We start from the raw sequence: 26,524 nt of genomic DNA on the forward strand, positions 1-26,524 counted from the left end.
TTAAAGAATGTAGAAGTTCTCATCCAAAAAAATATCGATGTATTTATATCAAATTAGTACATGGTGTATTTTTTTATTAAATAAATGGTCCACGGATTTTAGGTCCAAAATAAAATTCAAAAATGAATTAAGGTCCAATCTTCCTAAAAAATAGGAATTTTGGTCATTTTCTCTTTTGGAAGAAACATTGTTGATAGATAATATGTTATGTATGACACGTATAAAAAAAATGAAATAAAGTATGAAACTTTAACAATAAATAACACGTTATTTATGAAACAAAACAAGAATCAATAAACAGAAAAACACTGTAAATTTGACATCTAGATATACTTTAACTATACAAAATGTGTTTTGTTCTAGAAATATATGTAATTGATACTAAATAACGTGTATATTGCGAAACAGAGAGTAAGTTTGAAATCAATCGAAAAAATCTGAATAAAAAAAGAATAATTTTGGGATTGGTTTTCAAAAGTGAGTTTTTTTCTTATATAAAATTTTATATAATAGGTATTATGATTAAATAGAAATGATAGGGATCTTTTTTTTCTATAGAGATGAGTGAATTTAGACTAAATATCCATAATAATTATTATTTTGGCTTAGAATCCTGTATAAATTTAGGATGAACTAAATGTGTGTATAGGTGTAGATTTTTGAACTTCAAAATTTATTACATAAAAATAGTTATTAACTAGTTAATTGATTATAGGCCCATTTATATAGAGGATCTTGAGATGACAAGTGGTATCCACTCCTTGTCAACAACAAAAAAACGAAAAAGAAAAAAGAAAAAAAGAAGACTATGTAGTGCTTGATGAAAAAATAATTCAAATAATCTTAAATATTCTACATAAAGAACACATAATAATTATAATTATCACAGTAGATTAGGGTTTAATCATTGTCACTCATGGGAATATGATTTTTCTTGCATGGTTGATGTCTTTAAGATATCTAAAAGAAGGTTATAGACTTTTAATTAAAATACGTGGGAAGTCAATCAAATTGTTGGCATAGTTTGCATAAATTGGATTAACTCTATTTAAAACAATTATATTATTTTAATATAAACTAGTGTGATTTTATAAATATTATTAAATAATGATTTTTGGAAGACTATAAAATTGAAACAAATGTGAAGTGAAAGAATCCAACCTCTCTCTCTCTCTCTAAATATCTCACCCTCTCTGTTTCAAGTTCCACTCTTCCCACTTTCTCTCTCTTTTTAATTCCCCTTCATCTGAAACCCAAACTGAAATAGTTCTTGATAGTTGAAAAGAATTCATTTCATTGATTATAATTTTTCAGTTTTCTAATTTCTCCCACCTAATTCGGCTTCAAACACTCTCAATTCTTACAGAAATCCGTTTCAAACTTCTTCCTCTACAAAAAAAAATGGATTTGTTTGATTTCAATCACTTGAAAAGAGAAAAAGCAAACGCAATGTTAAGATATCGTCGTCTTCGAAAGATCGAAAACATGTTTAGATTCATTGAAATTTGTCTTGTTTTAATTTTTCTCTCTTGGGTTTCAACTAAACTTCCAATCATAATAAAAATTTCCAGCGAGTATTTCAATCATCTCTCTGTTTTTCTTCTTACTCCTGGATTTGTTTTCTTACTTGGAAACGTAATAATCCTTACCCTTTTCCTGAAATCTGGTCAATTTCCTGATCGAAGTATTAATTTAATTGGATCAGGAACTGATCTTTATGATGAATTTGTGAAGAATAGCAAGCATTCTATGAAAACAGTTTCTCTCTCTAAAACAGAGGATGTCATTTACCAAGACAAACAAACTGTGTATGAAGAAGAAATTCCAGTCAGTAAAGTGACAGAATCGGAAAAGGGTACGGAGAAGATGTATCAGAGGAGTAAGTCGGAGAATTTGAATCGTGGGGTTTTAGAGAAACGGGGTGGAAGTAAGTTCAGGCGATCAGAGACAGAGAAATGCCGGAAAGTTGAGAATTTGTTATCAGAGAAGAAGTTGGAAGAGGAGATGAGTAATGAAGAACTTAATAAGAAAGTAGAGGCGTTTATTGCTAAACAGATGAAGTTTCATAGAGAAGAATCAATGGCTATTGTTATTCAAAACCAGAATTTGATTAGAAATTAGTAGATGAAACCTTCAGTTTAATCTGTTTTATTATAGTTAATGGATGTATAGTTTTAGTTATTACCATGATCCATGAAAATGATGAAGAAGAAGTTGTGAAGTTTAAAATTTCTGCTTTCTTCAACTTCAATCATAAACTGTTCATATTGAAATGTCTTATCATAGATTATCATAGATTAGGTTTGCTAATTGTTAAACAAAAACTCTAAATGAACCGCCCAAAAGAGAACCGTCCAAACCGCCTGAGAGAGGAAATCTCTCGGGCGGTTCCCTTTTTGAGCAGGTCATCTGGCCTTGTTGATTGTTAAAAACAACTAGGATGGTATGCTCGGAACGAGTTCGGGCTAGGATCTAAAGAAATAAAAAAAATTGCTTCCTCTCTCTCAATCATGGTCCAACACGTCAGCCCGTCAGAATCCAGTCGGGACTCATGTCGGGTATCGTCTGATTTTTCTTGTTAAATACTAACTATAACTATAAAAAAATAAAAAGAATGTGGGCCATTGTGGTGGGGGCTTGTGTGCGCGACCCGCACTGCCACCATCCACGACCCTGTTGACTGGTATCGTGTTTTTAGTCTAAATATCCTAAATATGAAAGTCATATACTTTCCTACTGTATAGTTTTTATTTATTGGTGTAGTAGGGAGAACCCACTCTAGAGAAGAAACTATTCATCTTTTGTGGAAGTAGATATAGATGGAATGGCGGATGACTAACAAACTCGATATTGTTAAGCCTCTCCCACATAGTAAAATTAAATCTCTAAAAGTTTCAATCGAGAAATGCACATGTTACCACCAAACTAAAATAAATTTCAGGCCTAACAATAATATTTCTCATGACGGGTCAAATGGGGTTGATTTCTTACATCAAAGAAGATATTCTAAACCTTTTCCAAAGGCATATTTGTTAAATATAAATAGATACCCAGCCTCTTCCAAGACATGGGAAAAGGGTATCACTCCAAGCCCCCACATTTATAGGATGTCTTTGTTTTGTCATCTTCATTGCTCTCTTGTATTCCTTCTTTACAACTCTCTTGTGCCTTAAAATTACGCAACTTATTATATATATTATTATTAGATCTCTAGTGGGGGCTCTACAATATTTAACTTGGACAAGGCCTGATATTTGTTATGCTGTGAGCCAAGTTTGTCAGCATATGCATTCTCCAACTGAGCTCCATCTAGCTGCTGTCAAGAGAATCCTAAGATATCTCAAAGGTACTTTACATCATGGCTTAACCTTTAGCAAAGGTTCAACATCTCTAACTGGTTATTCAGATGCTGAGTGGGCTGGGGATCTTTCCACAAGTAAATAAACTGGTGGTTATATTTTGTATCTTGGTCCCAACCCAGTGGCTTGGTCAGCTAAGAAGCAGTCGAGTGTCTCTAGGTCCTCTACTGAGGCTGAATATCGCAGCTTAGCTCAGTGTGCTGCTGAGTCTGTCTGGTTATGCACTCTTCTTCATGAGCTTCATGTGTTTCTTAAGGATCCACCTGTCCTTTGGTGTGACAATATTTCAGCTATCTCTCTTGCTTCCAATCCTATCTTCCACTCTAAAATGAAGCATCTTGCCATTGACTATCATTTCATTCGAGAATTAGTTTCAAATGGTCGTCTCAAGGTTCACTACATCACCTCTCTTGATCAACCTGCTGATGTATTCACCAAGTCTTTAGCTTCTCCAAGATTTCAAAGTCTAAAAGGCAAGTTGAAAGTTCATCAATGTCCCTTTCATCTTGAGGGGGAGTAATAGTCAAGAGTGTATGAGTGGTGTAAAGAAGGTGTATAGGAGGTGTAAATGTAATTTTGGTTTTGTTGTGTTTAGGCTTAAGTAGAGTCGGCTACACTATATCATGACTCCACAACTGCCTAACCAACTCTAACAACTTTCCTAACAAACTCTAACAACTTTCCTAACAAACTCTAACAACCTCTATCTCTCTATATAAGTTGTAATTCTTCATTTCATCAATACAAGCTTTCATTAGTTCGAATAGTATAAAAGGTTAAAGGAAAACCCGAAAGAGAAAATGAGGATTTAGCAAATCGTGGGTGACTTGGGAAAATAAAGGAATTTTCGGAGTACAAAATTTTAGGTGAAAACAAAATTTTTTAGTTTCCTCCGAGCACTTAATATTTTCAACTTCTTCCCTCTTCTTCCTCTCCCCTATGAACTCCGGCGACCTCCACCATAAATTTCGGCGACACTTTCATCATCTCCGACAACACTTCTCTATCTCTCTCTTCCTTCTCTCTATATCTCCGGCGAAGGGGAGGAACCCTTTCGCCGGAACCCTAGTTTCCAGACGAAACTGAGCTGGTTTCCAGAAGAAACAAGATCAGTTTCGTCTGGAAACCAGAAATCCGGCGAAGGGGTTCCTCCCCTTCACTGGAGTTAGAGAGAGAAGAGAGCGAGAAGAGAGAGAGTGAAGAGAGAAGAGACAAGAAGTCACCGGTAGTTGCCGGTCAATTCCGATTGGCGACATTTTAACGACGACTTTAAGAATGTGTTTGGTTCGTGTTTTTTTGGATTTCCACCCTTTTTTTCGGAAACTATTTTTATTTTCCCAAATCACAGACCTTAGCAAATTTACACGCAAAATCGTTGTTTAATGGTAGAATATTTATTGGTAAAAAATTCACAACTTAAACTCACTAGAGACCATTTTGAAAAGAGTTTTTTCTATCATGTGTCTACGTGAAGAGATGTTAATTTATTTTTTTTATTTTTATTTTATGAAGAGACGTTAATTTATTTTAAAACCTGAAATATTTAAAACCGATCTAATCGATATAAAAATACAAATTTTAATTGTTAAAAGTAGATAATTCACAATTTTTCATATTTTCTAAAGATGAAGAATCTGTTTTTTTTTTTTTGTTGAGAGTTAGCTAATCTTTTTAATTTCTTGAGTCCTTTGCTCTTAACATACTTGTTTTTCTTTTAAGTTGGTATAATTTTTGTTAAATGTGGATCAAATTTTAATGGATTAAGTGGCCCATATTTAAGAATAAAAAGTTACTTTTGTTTTTGTTGTTATGCTGTTTTATTGGTGGAATGGTGGGCATCCAGTATCAACAGACAATAACTCTTTTTTCTTCAAGACCTTTAATTATTTGTACATTCTTAATAATTTGTTTTTATTTATAATGCTTCATCTTATCCATTAAGTAGGTAGATTTTATGCTAGCCGTGTGAGAAACTACAAAACATTTCAAAAACAGAAAAAAAACTACAAAAGAATGATAAAAAAAAAAAAAAAAAAAAAAAAAAAAAATGAAAACAAAACCAAGTTTTAAATATTTGTTACCTTTCAAATTTTTTTTTTATAAATTATTTTTGATGTTTCTCACTAAATCACACCTAATCTACTCTGTTACTATCTTACATATTATGTAGCTAAAAAAAACATGGATACAAATAGGTACTATATTTATAAGAAAAATAATGAAAAATGTGAGAAACAAAAAGCCAAAAAAATAAATAAAATAAATAAAGCACAAAAAACAAAAGGAAAATATTAAAGAAAAACACTTATTAAAAAATTAAATGGTCTATCTCTATTTAACCCCTCTCTCAACTTTCTCTTTTCTACTTTTCTATCTTCCTACTGCCTAGCTTGTTGCTCCACTAAATTATAGGGGAAAATATGTAAAAGTTTCAAAATATATAATCTAACAAATTCTTAAATGTACTATTTATATTATCCAAATAATATTGAATGTTTATTAATAATAATCTAAATATTTAAGTTAGGTTATGAAGTTAGGAGCCAAGGACAAAGACAAATGTGGGTTACAGCCTTTGGATTCCTTGACCACCATTCCAACAAAAAAAAAATCAATGAGATGTTGCAGTATGTGGCTTTGCAAGAATCCCATTGTTTAGTGAGTTTGTGACAAAGAAAAGTATAAAATACAAGGGGAATAAATTCTTAGAACAAAGTAAAGGGGCCCATGAAGGTAGAGGAGTTCTTGAGAATTACACATCTCCTAAATTATTGACATAATTGTGTAATCTTTGTTGATATAAATCAAATTTTAACAACATCTAGTTATTACTAAAATTTGAACACAATCAAATCGAGTCTCCTCTCAATTATGAGAGTATTATTCGATTGTTATTTTCGATTCCTTGTGGATTAATTGATTTATGCGATCTGCCATAGACTACTACTCACTTTTTTTTTTGTTGAAAGGAAAATAAAACTACATTGCCTTTTAGAGCATATAACACAAAACCCAAACTCATCCACCCTCCTTATGCAAAAAGAACTCATCCACTCCATCTCCATTCAAAGTGTGGACAACTAAAAACTCTAATAATTCTTTTGTAAATAAAATAAAACAAAAACAAAGAAATAAAAAAGATAAAGAACCCAATTTCAATGCCCAAAAAGGTAAAGAACCAACAAAGTAACAGACAAATGTCAAAGAAAGAACTAGTGTATTTGTCTCTTTTCCCTTGTTGAGGGGAAGACATAGAGGACAATAATTAAATTAGAGGGTAAGGAACATAAAGTAAGATAACCTAATTATGATACATCATATATATAATGTTCAATCCTTAACAAAAAAAATATATATATATATATAATGTTCAATTATTTTCGTACCAGAAAGCTTTGTCCAAGTTTTGTGGTTGGAGTTCTTGGGCTAACAATATGAACAAGCTAAGGAAAAACTGACATGGGTTGGCTTCAATATCAAAACAAAACGGTCGAAAATAATCAAAAAAATATTGAATTGCCACTAGGATCAAATAATATGCTTATTAGGTTTACAGCAAGATGTAAAAAGTAGTCAGACAAGTCGAATACTAATATAAATTTGAGTCAGATTCAGATGCCTAAATAATAAAAACAACTTGAGTCGAGCATCACATAAGAAAGAACTAGATATTTAGAGACTCCATTTTTACGGTGGTGCATGTGAATATGCTAATTTCGCCGATATGAGCCACACTGTAGAAGTAAATGTGATCATAGGTTTTCAAAAAACCTTAAATGATCTTCGAATGTCTCTGCATGCCTGATCTTCCTCACGGACCCGTCTTCTTCTACCTGCAAAACGTTCCAACTTGCTATTTAATTTGCTTGAGCATGGAAATACTATTTTGAAATCATCCTACTCCTATAACGAAAAATGAATTTACTTCGCAGCTTTTAGCTATGTAGTTGGGCTCAAGCTCGGCCTTGGACTAAGACCCTGAGTCGGACGGCCAAGGGACCACATGATAGTTCTATGGAGATGTAGCTGTTGTACTACCATTCAAATGTTCAATGTGAAAAAATGATGAATTCGAGCCGAGACAGACTAAACTTGGCTTGCGCTAGCGCTGAGGCAAGTCATCAAGTGAGTACTGAAAAAATGAGAGCGAAATAGACAAGAAAAAGATTTCACTATTTCGTCCGCTCAGTTGTAGAATATCATACTCGTAGGCCGTAGCACAACCATTGGCCTTAGGTCCACAAAAGTACATATTGAGAAAGAGAAGAGAGCTTCAATACCCAGTACTCAGGTGGTCGCATCTTAAGATTGTAAGTTGATGCCATGCTCATGCAGTATGCTCCAGCATCATGAACGACTAAACCGGCTCCCTGAAAAGTAAAAATTTCAGCAACAACAACAAATAAAAGATGGAAAATCACTGAAGCAATTCTAGATGTTTCTTAAGAGAAAAAAAATAGTGGCATCACCTTAGCTGGAGTTGGAAGATCTCTGTTCTTCCCCAAGAAATCTGCCGACTCACAGACAGGACCGACCACATCAAAAGTTTGAGTTTCAGAACTAGGGGATGAAGGAGAGACAAGCTCAATGTGCTACACCAAAGTACCGAAAGCTTCATTATTCATGAATCATGACAAGAACGGTATATTGAAGTACTCAAATCTTAATGCATCCCGATAAAGTAAGAGAAACTAGAGGTTTAACAAAAGAAGGCTACTACTCTAAGGTTCGTAACCTGGTGAGATTCATCCATAACTTACTTGATAGGCATCGTAAAGGCTAGGTCTGATAAGCTCCGCCATGCTACCATCGATCACGATAAAGTTTTTAGTTCCATTTGTTTTGACCCCAGTGACCCGATTGACCAGACAGCAAGTGTTGGCAATTAGTGACCTCCCAGGTTCTATGATGAGAGTAAGATCTCTCGACACAACCAACTCCCTGACCTACATCAAACATCACATAAAAGGAAAAACATACTGAAACTTTATGTCAAGAATAAGAGAGCCCATTTTCCGAGGTACCCATTCTCCATTTATAAAATAGAAATTAAAAAAGCAATACACACAGTCAAATGGTCATTCAATATTCTCTAGGTGCATGTTATGTGGTTAGAGAGGACAAGATGTAGTGAGCTTACAGTGTTAATGAGATCCATGGGTGTGGGAAGGACAGCGCCAGCATGATAGTAATCTATCCCAAGACCACCTCCAATGTTTAAGTAATTGATCTCAAAGCCTTCAGATCGTATTTGATCAATATAGTTCACCATAAGAACAGCAGCATCCCGGAATATGTCTACCTGGATAATAGATGAACAACAAAGAGCAAGATAATATGCTCATGAACAAAGATACTGTTTTCTAGCATTACCTTTAAAATCATAAGGTTGAGAAGGCAGTTCAACAAAAAGAAAGGACAAAACGATGATGACCCCAGAAAGTAAATTCCAAAACACATCTTCGCATATGTTATATTTTTTAATAGTGTACTAAATTTGAACAATTAACTTTGGTATGATGTAATCTTAGGTGGTAAACACTCAGTTGAAGGAACAATCATATGAAAATCCTGAACTCTTGAGTAATATCTAGATTTTACTCATACAGGGAGCATCAACTTTTATTTCGTAAAAGAAATTTTAGGTTTTGGATTCACGAAAGAAGAGCATTCTGCGGTGAAAAAAAAAAAAAAATGACCCACTTTTACAAAGTCGGCTCGAGCCTTGAAGTAATTTGCCAAACATGAAGTGGTGAATATGCTTCAGCTAATAGCAAAGAAAATGGAAATAATGAGAAGAAATGTGAATGAACCAAATGCCATTATCATACCTTGGTAATGGTAGACCCAAGATGGCAATGAGCTCCAACAAGCTTTAACTCTTCCGGATGTGCCTTCACTTCATCTAGGAACCACTGTAGCTTCTCATTTCTAATCCCAAATTTAGAATTCTTGTTTCCAGTGGCGACATAAGGATGGACCTAACAAAAAAAGAGAAGATAATAATATCCAATCTAACATCATATACATCTTAAGCTATATTAACTCCCCGAAACAAAAAATTATCCATCCATCTCTTAAGTGAATGGTACTTAATCAAGTAGCAATCCTATTGATTTACCCAAAACTCAAGTAACCGATACAATCTTATGTACGAAGTTCTATCTTATAGCGAAGTTGCCATACTTGCTTTAACAATAAAATTTACAAAGCCATATGCATAGGTATGTACCTGAGGATCCACATCTGGATTGATTCGAAGTAATACGTTAACCCTTTTCCCAGCAAGTCTTGCAGCTGCTACTATATTTTCCAAATCAAATTCACTATCCACATTAACAAAAACTCCTTCCTTTGCAGCAAGTACCAAGTCTTCCAACAACTTCCCATTTCCATTAAATATACACCTGATTTTTCAAAACAAAAAAAAACAATTGTAATCAAACCAAAACTGTATAGATAAGTATGTATAATTGCAATCAAACCCTAATCAAATTAATGGAGTTGAATATGTTGATCAAACTAACCCATTACTAAGTGAAGTCATCCAATACTTACAATTTCTTCAATTGCATCAAAACTTAGAGAAAAAAATTGTCAATTTGAAAATGTGAAGTAAACTAATTACAGACTGGGATCGTTTCCGAGTCAACTCAGTGAAGTAGGGTTTTGGAGAAAGAGAAAAGTTGGGAGCTTTAGGGTTTTACCTGGTGGGATCAAACCCAGCTTGAAGTGCCAATCTCAATTCATTCCCACTAACAAGAACAGCTCCACAACCCAATTCTCTCAAATGCTCAAGAACTTTCAAGTTATTATTAGCTTTAATGGCGTACCCAATGATCGACTGTAATCCCTCTAAAGCTTCCTTGTAAGCTTCAACATTTCTGGTTATTTGGGGTTTACTGTATAGATAAAATGGTCTTCTCTCTACTGTATCTAAAACTTCTTGAACTTTGATACCCTCACAATACAAAAACCCATCTTCAGATTTACTGAAACAATGGTTGAAGTTGGTCTTCTGGGTAGTTTCAGTTGTGGAATTTCCAGATATCACTGCCCTTAGTTTGAGACTTCGGAATGAAGGTTTGAAGGTGAGATTAGGTTTACAAGTGAAGGGTTTTGATGGGTATTTAAGAGATTGAAGGAATGATGAAGAGTGAGAAAGTGAATTAGCAGCCGCCATTGCTTTCTCTCCTTTCAGTTGTCTCTCTGATTATGAATTTTTTTTCAAGTGTTTGACTATACTGATCTCTCAGGACTAAAAAAGCAGAGACTGTTAAGACAGTGATTTAAATGTAATTTTCTAAAAATCTAAGGATGTACCTGTAATTTGAAGTTTGTAAAGGACACTTATCCTGCACGAATTATAAACATCTTTTGTGACACTTAATAGCGTCGCCAAATATGATATAACAATAAACTGTCGTAACCAATGCAATAAGTGTCGCAAAAAGTGAATACTAAGGAATGCTAGAATTTGAGAAATGTGACCATTTACCAATTAAATCATTTTCTTTTTCTGAATGGTCGTGCTGATGGAAGACCGAACCTCATACCACTTCAACCAAGGGTTGTTGGTGCCAATCAAGTCATGTTTTGTATATCCATTACGTTGAGTTTAATATTGGCGGGAAATAACAAAACCTATAACTCTTTTTCTGTGCTGGCTAGGGACGAAGAGTGTGCGCCTCTACATCATAAACACATTTTTCGGGTTATCCATTCACTTCATATTTCTTTCCAATGAATAACTCCGCAGAAGTTTACTATTTCGACTATTTTTTGCATAACTTGAAGTGCTGCGGAAATTGCAGGCAGAGCACACAGACTAGCTCCGGCTCTGTGATTTTTTTTTTTTTTCATTTCACAAACCAAACGTTTAGATCAAACAAGATAGGAAACTTCACTCCGAATTAGTAATGTACATTTACTTTCCAAGACAAGAAAAAAAACACAATCAGTTCCGAACTTGATCATAAGACGATTAGAATATCTGTTGATAGAGATGTTTAATGATCAGAACACAAGCTCAGATCATATAATATGAAGGTCATGTAACCCACTTAGCCATATGAAATTCTCTGCACCTCGTTAACATGTTTAGAAAAGACCGAAATTTAGTGCTGTGGCCTCCAAACGAAATCTTTCTTCACCAGCAGAACTTATGTTTCTGCAAAATCATAAGTAAAATGAATATTTTGTTGATTATTTTTCATGTGTTCATCAACAACTCCATTAATGAAAATATTGATGTTGGATTGAGTATAACAAGAAAAGTCGGCATCTGAACTTACCCGTAGCTTGGCTTGTTCTTGACTGTCTATGTACGCTAGCAGATCTTCTTGTTTCATTAAAGCGTCATGCAGAGCCTACCATGGAAGAAAGCAACACAAAAATGAGGTGTGAACTCGTATACAAAAATCATGTGCAGGCCAGATGTATAAACATGCACATTGAGTACGAAAATGGACAGGCAACGAGGCAAGTAAGCGAAGTACTAAGATGCAATGCTACATTTGTTGCAGATGGCAAATATATAGCTCCGAGTAAAACGTGACCAGGGTGTTTTAGCCCGGGTTTAAATATTCTCACTCGATACTTAATGTGAAATAGTACCTTCTTGGTAGCAATCAATTCTGCTTCAAGTGCGTCTACACGACAAACAGCAGCATTGAGCAACTCCTCTTTTTCACAGGGCATTACAGATGGCTTTGCTTGGAGTGTGTTCACCATTTCTTCCAGCTCGCCTAGTTTTTGAAGGACAGATGAGAGGAGGTCTTTTTCAGTGAATCCTGCAGCTAGAGAAGGGGCACTCAACTCATCCTTGGCCATTTGTTCCAGTGTTAGGTTAGTAGTACTGTTGTTATTGTCGGAAACTGTCTTGGTGAGCTTCTTGGTCACACCAAATGTTACCGAATGGAAAAGAGCAAAGAGGGTCGTGAAGATGCACATAACCATAACACATATTCTAGCCTGAAGTCCTGCTTGAGATTTTTTATTGTCAGGTGAAGAAAGTGTTCCTGCAAAAGCGCAAAGAATGTCAACAATGAATTCGCACCACAAGAATTTCAGCCAGCCAGAATCCAGGTAGCTAGTAAAGCTAGACAGCTACTTAAATATGCACATACAAGAATGACTTGATTCTTTATATTTTATCGACCACTTTGAATTCTATTATGCTTGGTTTCAGTTTTGAATTTTTCAGGCTTAGAGACTAAAATATGTAAATTTGGGAAATAAATCTTATAATAAAACAGAAGGGAATACGATGACTGGGACAAACATCCTTTTTTTTAATAAAGGATATTGTCTAGAAGCCCTCAAAATTTAAATTATAGTCCTTCTAAGAAATAAAATAACCTATTTCAAGAAAAAAAAAACTGTCTTTAGAAAAAAATAACTAATTTAAGAAAAGGAAACAAAAGATATTTCAAGAGTTCAAAAAAAAATTAAAATCTCTATCAATAAAATAACTACTAATTTAAGAAAAGCAAACAAAAGAAAATAATACCAAAAAATTACGATATCGAGAACATAACAATATTAAATATAGAAAATCGGGTGACACGTTTGGACTTTGGAGAGAGCGCCTAAAACTGCGACTCTAGAAGCACTAGGTTACTATTTCATCACATTTGATTAATACAACTGTCCGTGCCTTGGGGCACGGGATATACCCTAGTATTAAATACATCAGATCATTCTAACCTTTGAGAGCACAAGACTTCTGCTGGGACACTTCTTTCTTCCATTCGGCATCCACGGCTTTGTCAACCATGGGAATATATTCATCATACTCCTTGAAAGCACTAGGTGCGCTCGACCTTCCAGTGATTTTCGTCTGTGTTTCACAAAACGTTTAGAAAAACAATTTGATATCGAAAAAGGTCTATAAAAAGAACTAAAGAAGTACAATTCCAAGCCGAAGAAATGAAAAATGGTAGTTATCAATTGGTGCCAACCAACCATATTGCAGAACTATATTTATCAAAATTTGTTGAAATTTGCTCAAGTTGAAATTCAAATCATGTAAATTTGTGTACCAAATAGGCACTTTGATGTTATTCATGGGAACAAATACATACTTCTTCACAGACTGGAGTCAGTCGAGGAAGTGAATAACTCCTCGATGTTTTAGGCGAAGCAATGTCTTCAGCTTCTGATCCAGACTCAGCAGTGGAAGTATCACCACCTTTTAGCTGTTGCACACAGATGAAAAGTAAATGTCAGTGAAAAGGTAGCGATCCGAACTAGAATCATTAATCACTAAAATGAATGCTATGGTTGACAGTAAAGAATCTAAAGATTGTGGGGGATGACAACGTCTCACCTGAGGATAATGTGGCTTAGCATAAGTTATAATTTTCCCCTCACTGTTGGAAATCTTCACTATTTGTCGAGCACATTGAGCTTCACCACTAAGAACCATCTATGTAAAAGTGAATGTGCAGACAATCCGTAACTAATCTGAGCCATATATCAATCAATAATTATAAGTCTATAATTGATGAAACTCCCAAAATGAATAGAATACCTTCAATATGTTAGGATCTTTCCACGGACCCTTATCAGACCTAAGGCAACCCCCCTCATCTGCACATTGACAACTACCACCAAAAAACTCTGGCAACTCACTGAAGAAAAAAAGACAGGATATGGCAAGCAATTCTTTAGATAAAAATATTAAGTTGTGAACTATACGAAACGTTCAAGAGGACCAATAAAATCTATCTGAAGAAAAGTAATTACCTTGCATCTATTATTTCAAGAAGTTTGCTCTGATACTTATTTCCAAGAACCTACGGAGAAATTCCAAAATGCTATGTCAATACAACAATATCATAAAAACATAGATCATCTACTTAGATATACACATTTAAACTCTACAACATACATGTATCTTGGAGGTTGTTTTAGGATCAATGAAAGACTTCACAGTGCTCCAGAGTAGCCTAAAACCAGGACCGGCATTGATGATAAACATTCTGTGAAGAGTCTGCACCAGCATAGTTTCTAAGTAGTGGAAGTAAGTGACCATTGTCCATAGTTATTCTAGTACAGATTCAAATACAAAAAACAACAGTGGTCAAGCTGGATCAAAAGTCCCAACTGATCATGGGGCCTTGCATGCAATTCCATGCCTGCCCAAGATCAGCAATGAGAAGATCGAAGGAAGGCTGCATGATCAGATCCCACACGAGATAGTTGCAGGATCGATAGTGTACTTCTTCAACAGGAACTGAAAGCAACAACTAAGTGAAATAAGTAGCTAACTGTTGTACCTCAGGGTAATTGTCTCCATCAATTTTCTGCAGCCTCACAAGAAGATCGCGTGCAGGCTTGCCAAAATTCTTTAAACCCTGATTAAATGGAATGAGAAAATAACCACAAGATTATATTTTGGTTCTACAGGCGAGTCGTTTGTTTATATATGTTTCTTGTTATTAAGGATACGTTTGTCAAGTAAATCACATATTCTCAAAATGGTAATGAACCAGATACATGGAGATATCATTTTCTTTCAAAATTAAATTTTTGCTTTTACTCGTTAATAGAAAATAAAATGAGTTAACAGAAAGAAACAAGATTGAGACCTACCACCCCTTGAACATCCAATATTGTTGTACTCGAGTCGATGTGTCTTTTAGCAGCAATTGAACAAGCAAGGAATTTCACAGCGAAACACTTCTCAAACTCCTTTACATGATATTTGACATATCGATCCATCGTAGTTACTTGCATGAGTTTGTTGGGATCAACCTTTCCTAGTCTTTCAATATAAACAGGTCTTCCCTCCTTATCCACACCATGATAACCTTGAGGGTAGTATTTTATAACTTCATTATATTCACTGAAGTCAAACTCCTGATAACACCCAAATAGCGAATGTCAAACTACTAAGGCTTAAAAAGCATCAACCATGACTCCGAGATAATCCAATCTAGGAGAAGGACCAGGTTTCGCATATGCAAGCATGTTATGAGATGAAAATACCTCCATAATGGTGTCAGCACCAAAATCCTTCCTCCATTGTATCATTTCGGCCCACATGTGCTTTGCTTTATCAACATCAAACTTCCTTGCTTTCAAAAATCTGCAGACAATGTAATTCTTCATCATGTAACAGTGTATATATAAAAGCTAAAAATAAAGTAAGCTTATTAATCAAATACTAAATAGAAAAAATTATCAAAAACTAATATATATACATAATATCCAACAAATTAGTAAAAAAAGTTTAGACTTCTCTGAACAAGAAGGATACGACACCTTAACATCATATAATAGTCATCATGTTTTGCTGGTAGCAATTCATCCTGAATCAATGTTTGCCGAAACGCATCAACAGCCTGTAACTCTTGTACATCCCGAATATCCTCAATAGAAACCGAAAGGTTTCGACTATCACTTTTCCTCCTCGTGCTTTTTTTCTTAAGAGAGTGTCTGAATTTAGTAGAAGCATTTATTGCTTTCTTCTTTAGAGACCCAATTCTCGTCCTCCTTTCATCTTCTGAATTTTCAAAATCGGATTTCCTTTCCTTCTTTTCATCCTGACTGGAGACACCCTCAAAGCCTGAAAAGATATAGAAGTTCAGATACACATTTATGACTTATGACTTCAAAAGGGTAATGAATTTCATCAGCAACAAATCACCGTACGGGCATTAGTATTTAAATTAGAGTGCAGCTTCAAGTTAAAACCGAACAATTTTAAGGGACAAATGGCAGCTGCTTGTTTACGGGTAGAATAGACGGGTCTGGCTTATGCCCCAAACGGAAAGAATATATCACACCACGAATATTTTCAGCGGAAAGATGAAAGAATAACGAGCTTGTAAAAGAAGCGAGTACTGTGATCAAAACTAATCTCCCCCAATTGTAGCAAAGTTAATGGAAATTGACCACAACCCTTACACAGAATATTTCTCAATTAAACTAGTTATCAATGAGAGAAAGTTTCCTTTCCGGCAAGAATATAGAAATTCAGGCAGAATATGCATTAAACAAGAAATCTGCACAAATGTAAGACGCCAAAACTTCCTAATTTCAAAACAAAACACAAAGGTGTCATTTTAACTCATATATCAACACAAAAATGATTTTCCTTCATAAATTGATGATACAAAAGAATAAAACCAAAACCCTAATTTTGAAAAAAAGTACAAAAAACAAAATCTCTTTATGAACTGATGATACCCAAAACGAAATTAATAATACTCACAAGGTCTAGCCAATCGATCAAGCGGTCCGGACATCTTAAAGCTTCACAAATTGATCAATTAAGCATCAGCTGAAACACCTCAAAACCCTATTAGTACATACAAAATTCACATTCATATCAAACAATCTAAAGATACCCAAAACTCAAAAAACTAATAAAATTACTGAAAAGAAATCACAACGAATGAAATACCTTGAATTGAAACTGTAATCGATGACTTTGTTCTGAAAAAAAGAACAACTGGTTCCAACTTTGAATTTTGGGAAGTGATCGATTGTTGAATTTTTCTTCTTCTTCCTTTGCTTTAGCTGAGAGAGAATCAGAAAGAAAGTTCGAAAATCTAAAGAAATTAATAAAATAAAGATCGTCGAGAGAAGAAACCCAAAGTTAAGAGAGAGAAACTAGAGAGAGAGAGAGAGAAAAGCCTAGAGGTGTTGTTATTGTAGAAGTTGGAAGTGTATTGATTTTTCTCCTTTAGGAAGGCACGCGTGATCAAAGCCTGAATTATCGTCGGTCGTTGGTTTATTAAAGTAGAATGGGTAAACTCCAACGTATTGTGAAATTTTCTAGTGGGTTAACAAACCGCTCCCCCTTACCAGAGTTGGCATATACTGCTAATTATAGGACGATGCTGACCAGCCTTTTCTAGTGGGTGTTTAATCTCTTAAAAAGAACGCTACACTCCCGTCTCGTCACTGACGTGAGATTGGTTTGCAACAGTACTCTATTTGTTTTGTAGATTCTGATATCTTAACTAAATATCTACCATTTTTAGTATACATAAATGAATGATTGTCTATTATAATCATGTAATTTTATTGTTTCACAAAGAACTAAATTCTTGTACAGAACATTAGTTTTTTTAAGAATAGAAAATGGTTGTTTAGGTCTAAAAAATTATTATAATAACTAAAAAAGCCTAGACTTTTTTCTATTAGGTAGAAGTTACCACAATATTATGTGTAATAATAGGTCAAGTTTAAAATAATATTGATAATTATTATTAAGGTCATTTTTTTTCTTTATCATTCCCACAATACCCTTACTTAATAAAACTCTCCCTCTCTCTCTCTAAAAACACATTTAGGTTTTTTTTCTTTCTTCTACTCGTTCTTCTTCTTCTACCTGTTCTTCTTCTTCTTCAAATCATCTTCTTCTTCTTCGAATCATCTTCTTCTTCTTAGAATCATCTTCTTCTTGACTCGACCTAAGTTTGAGGTTCCTGTTCTTCATCTTCTTCATCCAAAGATGATGAGTTTGATGTTCCATATGGTGGTCCTCTTGGATCAAACTATGGTGGTTAGAAGAAGAGAAATTTGATAATTATAATTGTAGCTGGTGTTTTGGGTGTTGTTGTTTCATTGTTGTTAGGGTTTGCTATTTGGTGGTGGTTCTTCTTAAGAACTGGTCAATTTGATAATCAATTAGAACAAGGGCATCAATCAATTCTCACTTTGCTTTCTTTATATAAGTCAATCTTTATACCTCCAAATCTCTTACTTGCTTTCACACAGACTCTTCCTACTTTCATAATGTGATCAATATATGAACCAAGCGAACAGATATACGAGAGATATTTTACCCAATTCAAAGGTATGAACTATGAAGCCTCAAAAGTGAAAACAACTCAGTTTGCATTGTCGCACGTGCAAACACATGTTTGCATTGTCGCACATGCAAACACATGTTTGCAAAATCGCAAATGCAAACACTTGTTTGCAATATCGCAAATGCAAACACTTGTTTGCAAACGTTTGTTTGCAGAACAAATTGCTACAAACAGTTGTTTGCATAACAGATTGTGCAAACACGTGTTTGCAGAAAAACGTAAGCGAAAAAACACCGTATTTTTCTGGTTTTTTTTTTGAAAAAAAAGTATTGAAAGTGGATCTTGTTAGAAAGCTAATGAAAAATCATTTCTAAATACATAAATTTTATTGAAATCCGACATCTCAAACAAAAGTTATATCGATTTAAAGTTTAAAGAAAAATAAAAGAATTTAGTTACACAAAAAGACAAAAAAAGATAATTTAGTCTTTGTATACTTTTTGACCTGAATAATAATTTTCAAATGGTTTGTGCTTTTCTATTCATTTTCAATATTATTTTGACCTTTCTAGTTATTACCCCTTTTAAGAAGGTATGGTATCTAAAAGTTAAAATGTGCTTCAAGTTATATATATGGATATTACTGTGGTGGTTGAAGAATGAAAAATCGAACATGTGAGGGATACATATTACCAATCGATACTCTGATATCTACAATAAGAGTGTGTTTTCGCAAATGTCGAGTTCACACAAAAAAAAAAAAGCAGGGTATATGTTACCCATGTTGTTGTGGGTGTCTAAAAGACTAGTGAGACAAAGGTTCCTGTACCGGCACTCAAGCGAGTGGAAAAACATCTGAACCGTTGATTCAGCCGACATCAAGGACAAGTTGTGGGAATTTCTTACTTTTTGATATCAATAATTGGAGCAGTCAAAATGTTTTTTTCTTGGATATTTTGAACTAACAAAGATAAAACCAACAAAATGATGACAAATGGAAGATAATGATGTTAAAACTGAACATGACTTGTCTCTATCTAAATCTTCATATTTCACTATTTATAGGAGGCCATAGGAGGAGGGACAATCCCTTTGTGGTACTGTCAAATCTTCTCTTCTACTATGTCTGGCCAGGAAACAATTCTACCCCAACGGCACACTAATGTTGTTGCTTGTGATTTGTCACTATATAACTATCACTAAATAATATCTTGTTGTTATTGTAATTAAATGCACCACAAAGAAAATGAAAATATCTTGTTATAAGGATTTGACGGATCTGTAGATGATATTTTTTTTCTGTTCTAGAATGATAAAGTTTGAGTTCAGATTGTGTCAATGGGATGTTATATATGTTATCTTTCAATTAAAGCGAGTCTCGCGAATTACATTATATTTATAAAATAATTCTCGTTCGATTAAAGAGTATACATAATTTTAAAAGTGTTTTGGATGACTCGTGTCTCTGAATCAAGGGTCGATAATTACATTATTGAATAATTTAAAAGGTAGAAATGGTTCACTAACAACAAATTTACTGGTAGTTGAGAAATGAAAAACCTTAATTTGACGCTGTTACGTTAAATTGATTCAACAAAAAAAACATAAACTCAATTCAACCCAAATGGCTAGTCCGCGTTAGTAACAAAAGAGATGATTATATTTCCTTATCGAACCATCATGACTTACTAGACAGTCTTTTTGTTCCATCACTTGAATTGAATTAAAATGTTTTAGTAATAGGGCATTATGATTAACACTTATTCCTGTTACAAAAGCATTCTCTTAACATATTCGACTATGGTCTAAACTCTCAAGTCAACTTTAAGAGTAGATCATTCTTGTACTAATTATTCACATAAATTAGAATAGAAAATGTTATGTTTATTTGTGCTAAGATCTTCCAAATAGAAGAAAGAGCAATTTGTTATTTATTTATATTTTGATTTTTATAATCGTCCAAAACACTCGCCTTCCACCTTAGATTGTTGGACTACCATACACTATGGGAGAGAAAATTATTGCACAAGGATAGGACGGAGTTGTCACATGGCCTTGACATAAACTAATAAGAAATTGCACGTTTTGTTTCGGATAAGAAAACAAGTATAGTTAAAATAAAAGTAAAATAAAAAAACGTATTAAAAACATCAACACTTGTACTAATGTCAATATTTGTCTCCCTCTCCGTACTATTAACATTATGTCATTCTTAAAATGTATTTCAAAGTCCAATGGTTGAGTTGAGTGACGACTTTGTTTTAGGAATATAAAACAAAAAGAAAATAACTATAACAGTGGTGCTGCTCCCAACATAGTTGTGAGCATTAAAGTTGTTAAGAAAACAAGATAATTTATTTTGGGTTTTGGTATAGGAAGAGCATTTTTTAGTAAAGGCAGTGCATTAGATAGGGAGAGCACTCTTTTTAGAATAGGGAGGGATAAACATTTTTTTAAAAATATCTCAAATTTATACTTTGGTCCCTCCCATCAAACTATTTTGGACCAAAAGAGAGACAAGAGAGTATCCTCATGTTCGACTAAAAACCTTCGAGAGAGAAGAGAGAATCTTGTTCGACCTAAAAATATATAAGTGACATTTACATAAAAATAAATTTCGCTTACCATAAATAAAAATTCATGAATACCAACTGAAATTTTTAAAAAAGTTCGGCCGGAGTGGTTGAAAAAACAAGACTAATTTGAGCCATCTCAGCCGAAATTTATTGCTATTTTCAGCGGGACCAGACGAAATCTGTTATCTTTTTCAATCGACCCAACCGAAATTTGTCATGTTTTTCAGCCGTTGCGACCGAAATTTGTTGTCTTTTTCAGCCGACCCTACCGAATTTGTTGTTTTTTTCAGTCGATCCAACCGAAATTTTACTATAGTGATGGTAAATTTTGCAAGTTTTTTAATACTAATGGTGATGTTGATAGTAGTGAGGATATTAGGGTTTTGGTTGTTTATGTGAGAGAAACTACAAGTGAATAAAATATTAGATTTATTATTAACTTTTATTTAAGTCCTTCTATTTTGGCACTATTTATTAAATGATCCTTATAACGCCCTCCTTAAACCAATTTGGTAAAGGAAGAGCAAATACATAAATTGACCTTTTTAACGCACTGCCTTTACTAAATAGTGCTCTTCCTATACCAAAAACCTTTATTTTCGATAAATCATTTTCAGTTTTGACTTTCGACCCAAATTATTTAGATTTCCTCGACATAGTAAACTATGTTTAAATTGATTTGATATCTTGTTTTTGACGTCTACAAAAGCATAAAATATGAAATGACCAGAAGATGTTGAAAATAAAAAATAATATTTTTCGATAAAATTATTGACTTTTCCTCAACAATATAAACTGTTTAAATTGATTTAATATCTTGTTTTTGATGTATGCAAAAGCATAAAATAGGAAATAACCAAGTCTGAGGCTTGAATATGAGCGCGTGGAACTTCACCTTCATCTGAGTGGTTGAATCTGACTCACCCATAAAATCAGATGCTTAAGAAAAGTGCTAGTTGGATATTAAAAAAAACGTAAAAACAGATTGTGGCTGCTGGGATTCGAGCCCAGGTCTCCACGGCCACAACGTGGAATTCTCACCACTAAACTACAGCCACTCTTGTGCTAATGACGTTGTCATCTCCGCTCATATATGATAACACTTATTTTGCTTTCTTCTTTCTTCTCCTTACAGGAATAGCCACTTTCCATTTTCTCCAGCCATATATAATAGTACTTCCTTCAATAGAATATCACTAACTACCATAAAGCATAAGTTGACTGTAAATTTTTTTCTTGTTTGAAGGTTGCCGGCCGGAAAATTGGCCGGCCGGCGACCTTCGTCGGTGAAAACGATGGGGTGGTAGAGAGAGGTGATGAGATGGAGGAGAGAGAGGTGATGACTAGTTAACGGACATTTAACAATAACTTAAAAAGGGGGCCTTCTGGATATTTTCAATAAAGTAAGGGGATTCGTGGTAAGCTAGTCATAAAGTAAGGGCCTTTCGGGAAACAAAGAAAACACCTCATATTTACTATTTGATGTTTCATATTCGTTCCAGGCTATTCAACTTGCTTGTGTAGTCAAATATGTTTTTTTTTGCTCCATTTTCTTATTATTTCTCCAAAAAAAACTTGAATAGAGCTGTAATAGTGTTGAGGATTCCATTGAACAAACATTCATTAATCTATCTGCAGTAGAAAAATGTTCGAGCAGTATATAAAGGTGTTTTACAAACTTCATATGGCTCGAATTTGGCCTCCATAACCATAGTGCTTCAGAAGACCTTCATCTTGTCGCCAGTTATCTTTCACCTTCACCTCTACCTGTTAGAAGAAAACTTTAAAATTATTACTCATTAACCCGACTGTAATCAAGCTCGACAAAAACCAAGAGTAGGTTCATTGAGTGGTCAAACCCACTTGGTCAAAATCATTGGTAGGCCGAGAGGTCAGGAGATCAAAACTCTCCGAAAGGCAGCCTGCCCATCTTTGTCGATGGTGTTTCTTGCTCCTAGGTGTTGGTTATCCTATGGAACCGTCGCAGTTAGTGGTGATTCGTGTGGTCCTAATCTGGATCTCATTATAGAGGTTCCAAGACTCTGGTTGGCCTTTAAACAATAACAGGAATACTCTTTTCCTATCAAGTAAAACTATATGCTCTGAAGTAAACACTAAAGCACAAATTACATCTTTGATGATTCAAATATGCTTCAGATGGTGTGGTTTTGACAATGGAACTTTAAAATTTGTACCTCAAGGAATACTTTCTTCTGCAAAAAATCTTCAATATCGAGCCTTGCTGCAGTTGCCAAGAGTTTTAGAGCCTTTCCTTCCTGTACTCCGGTAAAAAAAAACACCAAAGCATTAGAAAACCATATTGGGCAATATTTTTCTATATGAGTTCATATTACCGTCTGAACCCTATATGTACGAAGAGTTTGAGATATCAAAAACAATAAAGAAGTTGTGGGAGAGGTTGGTTAGAAAACTAGGATGACCCTGCTAAATATTCGATTTGGTAATGACTCAGACTGAATTAGCTTTTAACTCGGAGTTGACTCAGTCATTTGATATATAGTTTACTTTATCATAGCCTAAATTAGGGCCCGTGTCAACACTTGCTTCATTTTAGGATGGTATGGCTTGGCGAGTATTGGAGCCAAACAATCCAAATTTGGTCCATAGACAAAATCATGCTTAGAGTGCGAAAATTGAACAATTCTAAAAACAATAATTAGGGTAACAAAAAAGAGCCTGGAAACATGAAAACCAAGAGCACTAGACAAGTGATGTAGTTAATATCGCAAGATATTCGCGATAAACCGTTAACCAGCCTTTCAGCTAGCAAATACAAAAATACTCGATATCGACTACTTTTCCGACAAGTGCTCAAGAATTCTAGAAATGAAAGTTCACTTACTTTCCCAATAAGGATGATCTTTTGTGTATTCTTTTCGACTACAATCTCAACTTGAATGAAGTCTTTTGAGGTTGGCCTAGCTTTGTAGGTTACCACGTTCACCTAAGAAAGCAGAAGAAAATGATGTTGAGTTTCGCACTACCTCTAGTTTAATTCCGTTGTAAAGGGGGACTTTGAAAGGCAAAAAAGAACAGAAGCTAATGAGTAAGAATATACCTGACAAGCATAAGGAACTTCATTTCTATACTGCATAAAAATCTTCTCTCTAACGATTTCAGCTACAAAGAATCTTTCCGGATGCTCACTTGCAATATCCTGGAGACATAAAAAAAGAAACAGTTTCAACAAAAGAACAATAGGATAAAGTCTCCTATTCAAATATTCAATTAAGTTTTACTTGAGCAAATTAGTGCAAGCGAGAGAGAGAGCAACAGAAATTTAACCTGGCACGAAACAATGCTATTCTACATACCTTCGGATAATAAGCTGGTCCAAGAGGAAGCTTTGTAAGGATCCAGTTCTTGATATCTTCCACTCCATGGCCATACTTGGCACTCACAGGAATGACCTCATCAACATCAGTGAATTTCTCATACCACTGTAGTAAATGAGCTATTAAATTTTTACAAGATACAAATATATAACGTATTTAAGGTACCCTGATTAGGAAGACCTCCAATTTTATCTACCAAGTACTAACAAGGAACGGCAAGTTGCTAAGTGAGAGACCTATGAAGGGGAATATGATCGATATATGACCAATTTCTTCCCAGAGGAAGAAGATAGGAAATGGGTAAAAACCATCTACGACTATGAGAACTTCTATCCCTCTACTAACCTCTAGTCTCTTCGCAATTTCTCCAGGCTTAATGAGATCTTTCTTATTCAAAACCAACAAAGTGGGTACTTTTTCTTTGAGGTTCCATCCACCTTCCTCCAACACTTCGTCAATCTGAAAAGTATAAAAGATGAGCTTACAAAGATAGAATTAAACCAGATTTTGATTAAAACTTGTCCAGACAAGCATACCTTTTGAGGCATCTTAGAAGCATCAACTACGACTACAACACAATCTGCATTAATTGCAGCACTACGGACATTCTTCATCATCATAGAATCCAACATATGCATTTTCTTCTCAATGACACCAGGTGTATCATAAAGTATCATCTGCAAACTACCCATATCGCACATGAACAATTTTGCCCATTTTCTCATAGTAACATAACTTTTAGTCTCTCTCATTAACATAAGTGAAGGTTGAAAACATAAATGGTTTATGATAACTAATCTTACCTGATATTCATCACTTGAACATATACCCAGTATTCGATGTCTTGTGGTTTGAGGTTTATCAGTAACAATTGAGAGCTTTTGGCCTATCATCTGGTTCGAAAGTGTACTTTTCCCAACATTTGGTTTACCGACTACAGCAACATATCCTGTATAACCTCATTCAAATTATAATTATTAACTAGTAACCCTTAAGGTTTCGATCATTTGACATTTATGTGTGCTTATGGAAGAGAAAAATCACATATATAAACTACGTAACAAAGACTTACTCCAAAAGCCCGAGCTGTTTAAAAGATGTGCGTATATTGATTTGACAATCACCTATACTCTAGAATGTATAGATCATATGTTGGTTGGTCGTGGAAATCTGTCATCCCCCAACCTGCCTTTTCCATCACGAATGTGGGATTATAACAACATAATTAATGGTCGTCAAAACGTTATTTTCATCGTACTAGTGCGAACTCTTTGAGTTCAACCCACGACGAATTCTTTGTCTTTCTGTTTTAATGCCATGCTAAAGTAAAACCACCTGCTCTAACAGTGAAAGAGAGGCTAAAAAATGTATATCACATAGTTTTGCAGGTCTCAAATGGTATGATTTATATTCATCTAACATCATGAACAAGCATAAAATAGAAAAAAAAAAAAAAAAAAAAAAGAAAAGAAAAAAAAAACATTTCTCTTTCTTTGAGTAGTGAGATGATTATCTAATGTGATTTTTCATATAATTGGTTCTTAATATCTCCTAAAAAGATAAACCCACTAACAAAAACCACAGAATTTCAACAATCTAGAAACATAAACAAAAAACTTCAAGTAAAAAAGCAGAAAAAGAAAGACAAACTAACCACTTCTATGGTTTGGGTCGACCTCAAAATCGAGTTCTTCCATCTCGTAGTCATCAAGTAAGGCCAAATTTCTATCTGGTTTCTCACTCAAGGACAAGAAGGACGAATCTTCAGAAGAGCTACTTGTTCCTTCTTCATCTTCATTCTCTTCTCCCTGATATCTTCCATCAAGGAGTTGTTTTTCCAGTACAAAAGCTCGATTTCGAGCACGAAATGAAATTTCTCGAGGTGGGTATCTCGTAAATTGTGTGAATAGAGCTTTATTTGTAGGAAGAAACTGGAAAATTTCTTTTCTTGGAAGTTTAGCAGAGATTGGGAGAGTGAGCTCCATGGGAGCAAGAAAGAAAGCTTTTTAGTTCTTCCTGAGAGAGAGATAGCACTTCTCACATCTATCTGTTTGAAGAAGAATTTGAAACGGGCCCATCACACACGGACCGGTTCTGATAGAACGGGTTAATATTTACACCCAACACCTTTTGTTTTTGTTGGAGTTGATATATTTTTACACCCCAATTTCTAAATTTTAAGAGAATTACTGATTTTATGTGAAGATGATCTATAATTTACATACTACCATGTCAGTCAGACGCTATTAGAAGACTACAGAGAACGTTTGGTTTGTTAAGAACCGAGAGAGATATGACAGACTTTTGGCCGGACCTAATATGATTCGTCCACATACTGTAGTTGAAGTCGACAACTTTCCTAGGGTTTCTCCTCTAGGGAAGAAAATTTGTTTATCGGATTGAAATATGCTGGCTTTTACAACAGAGCATATCCGTGAGGAGCGTGAGTAAGTTTTCGGAGA

The 26,524-nt window shown here is 34.5% G+C and overlaps 4 protein-coding genes and 1 non-coding gene across 6 annotated transcripts; 1 reads left to right on the forward strand and 4 right to left on the reverse strand.

Moving 5' to 3' along the window:
* Nucleotides 1-1,142: 1,142 nt before the first annotated feature.
* On the forward strand, nucleotides 1,143-2,273 carry LOC147545213 (uncharacterized). The gene has a single exon (XM_086636100.1). The coding sequence runs from the start codon at nucleotides 1,402-1,404 to the stop codon at nucleotides 2,119-2,121; it is 720 nt and encodes a 239-aa protein (XP_086492226.1). The 5' UTR covers nucleotides 1,143-1,401; the 3' UTR covers nucleotides 2,122-2,273.
* Nucleotides 2,274-6,856: 4,583 nt separating this feature from the next.
* On the reverse strand, nucleotides 6,857-10,720 carry LOC147545214 (diaminopimelate decarboxylase 2, chloroplastic-like). The gene is made up of 8 exons (XM_086635723.1): nucleotides 10,067-10,720; nucleotides 9,592-9,766; nucleotides 9,191-9,340; nucleotides 8,500-8,661; nucleotides 8,120-8,305; nucleotides 7,829-7,951; nucleotides 7,640-7,729; nucleotides 6,857-7,192 (listed from the first exon to the last, which is right to left on the reverse strand). Exons 1-8 carry the CDS (start codon nucleotides 10,540-10,542, stop codon nucleotides 7,112-7,114), a joined length of 1,443 nt encoding a protein of 480 aa, XP_086491849.1. The 5' UTR covers nucleotides 10,543-10,720; the 3' UTR covers nucleotides 6,857-7,111.
* A 447-nt stretch (nucleotides 10,721-11,167) lies between these two features.
* Nucleotides 11,168-17,258, reverse strand: LOC147545215 (phosphatidylinositol/phosphatidylcholine transfer protein SFH8-like). Of its 2 annotated transcripts, none has more exons than XM_086635721.1 (15): nucleotides 16,774-17,258; nucleotides 16,582-16,668; nucleotides 15,630-15,933; nucleotides 15,354-15,453; nucleotides 14,958-15,224; nucleotides 14,642-14,719; nucleotides 14,254-14,355; nucleotides 14,109-14,158; nucleotides 13,894-13,993; nucleotides 13,690-13,788; nucleotides 13,445-13,558; nucleotides 13,068-13,200; nucleotides 11,976-12,379; nucleotides 11,654-11,728; nucleotides 11,168-11,529 (listed from the first exon to the last, which is right to left on the reverse strand). In XM_086635721.1, exons 2-15 carry the CDS (start codon nucleotides 16,613-16,615, stop codon nucleotides 11,509-11,511), a joined length of 1,881 nt encoding a protein of 626 aa, XP_086491847.1. In that variant the 5' UTR covers nucleotides 16,616-16,668; nucleotides 16,774-17,258; the 3' UTR covers nucleotides 11,168-11,508. The 2 variants fall into 2 exon arrangements, with proteins under 2 accessions (XP_086491847.1, XP_086491848.1); XM_086635722.1 differs by having other exon boundaries at nucleotides 16,582-16,650; nucleotides 16,774-17,228.
* Nucleotides 17,259-21,692: 4,434 nt separating this feature from the next.
* TRNAH-GUG (transfer RNA histidin (anticodon GUG)) lies at nucleotides 21,693-21,764 on the reverse strand. The gene has a single exon. It is a non-coding gene; the product is annotated as a tRNA-His (tRNA).
* A 522-nt stretch (nucleotides 21,765-22,286) lies between these two features.
* Nucleotides 22,287-26,149, reverse strand: LOC147545217 (GTPase ERA-like, chloroplastic). The gene is made up of 9 exons (XM_086635725.1): nucleotides 25,717-26,149; nucleotides 24,866-25,011; nucleotides 24,599-24,739; nucleotides 24,408-24,521; nucleotides 24,042-24,167; nucleotides 23,786-23,884; nucleotides 23,570-23,671; nucleotides 22,902-22,982; nucleotides 22,287-22,473 (listed from the first exon to the last, which is right to left on the reverse strand). The coding sequence occupies exons 1-9, from the start codon at nucleotides 26,045-26,047 to the stop codon at nucleotides 22,387-22,389; spliced, it is 1,227 nt and encodes a 408-aa protein (XP_086491851.1). The 5' UTR covers nucleotides 26,048-26,149; the 3' UTR covers nucleotides 22,287-22,386.
* Nucleotides 26,150-26,524: the final 375 nt, after the last annotated feature.

The sequence above is a fragment of the Eschscholzia californica genome, unplaced genomic scaffold (assembly GCF_041429995.1).
Source record: "Eschscholzia californica isolate CP2 unplaced genomic scaffold, dmEscCali1.0.p SCAF_4, whole genome shotgun sequence".
Taxonomy (NCBI): Eukaryota; Viridiplantae; Streptophyta; class Magnoliopsida; order Ranunculales; family Papaveraceae; genus Eschscholzia; species Eschscholzia californica.

What these genes read in the sequence shown, in the direction of transcription:
- LOC147545213 (XM_086636100.1), top strand. Translation starts at nt 1,402, where the DNA reads ATGGATTTGTTTGATTTCAATCACTTGAAAAGAGAAAAAGCAAACGCA.
- LOC147545214 (XM_086635723.1), bottom strand. Translation starts at nt 10,542, where the DNA reads ATGGCGGCTGCTAATTCACTTTCTCACTCTTCATCATTCCTTCAATCT. An exon ending in TTGGGTCTACCATTACCAAG is followed by an intron (nt 8,662 to 9,190) that starts GTATGATAATGG and finishes TCTATTATCCAG; the next exon opens with GTAGACATATTCCGGGATGC. An exon ending in TGCGACCACCTGAGTACTGG is followed by an intron (nt 7,193 to 7,639) that starts GTATTGAAGCTC and finishes AACGTTTTGCAG; the next exon opens with GTAGAAGAAGACGGGTCCGT.
- LOC147545215 (XM_086635721.1), bottom strand. Translation starts at nt 16,615, where the DNA reads ATGTCCGGACCGCTTGATCGATTGGCTAGACCTT. An exon ending in GTGCTGACACCATTATGGAG is followed by an intron (nt 15,225 to 15,353) that starts GTATTTTCATCT and finishes GGGTGTTATCAG; the next exon opens with GAGTTTGACTTCAGTGAATA. An exon ending in AATTGATTGCTACCAAGAAG is followed by an intron (nt 11,729 to 11,975) that starts GTACTATTTCAC and finishes CTTCCATGGTAG; the next exon opens with GCTCTGCATGACGCTTTAAT.
- LOC147545217 (XM_086635725.1), bottom strand. Translation starts at nt 26,047, where the DNA reads ATGGAGCTCACTCTCCCAATCTCTGCTAAACTTCCAAGAAAAGAAATT. An exon ending in AAATTGCGAAGAGACTAGAG is followed by an intron (nt 24,168 to 24,407) that starts GTTAGTAGAGGG and finishes CATTTACTACAG; the next exon opens with TGGTATGAGAAATTCACTGA. An exon ending in AGATCATCCTTATTGGGAAA is followed by an intron (nt 22,983 to 23,569) that starts GTAAGTGAACTT and finishes ACCGGAGTACAG; the next exon opens with GAAGGAAAGGCTCTAAAACT.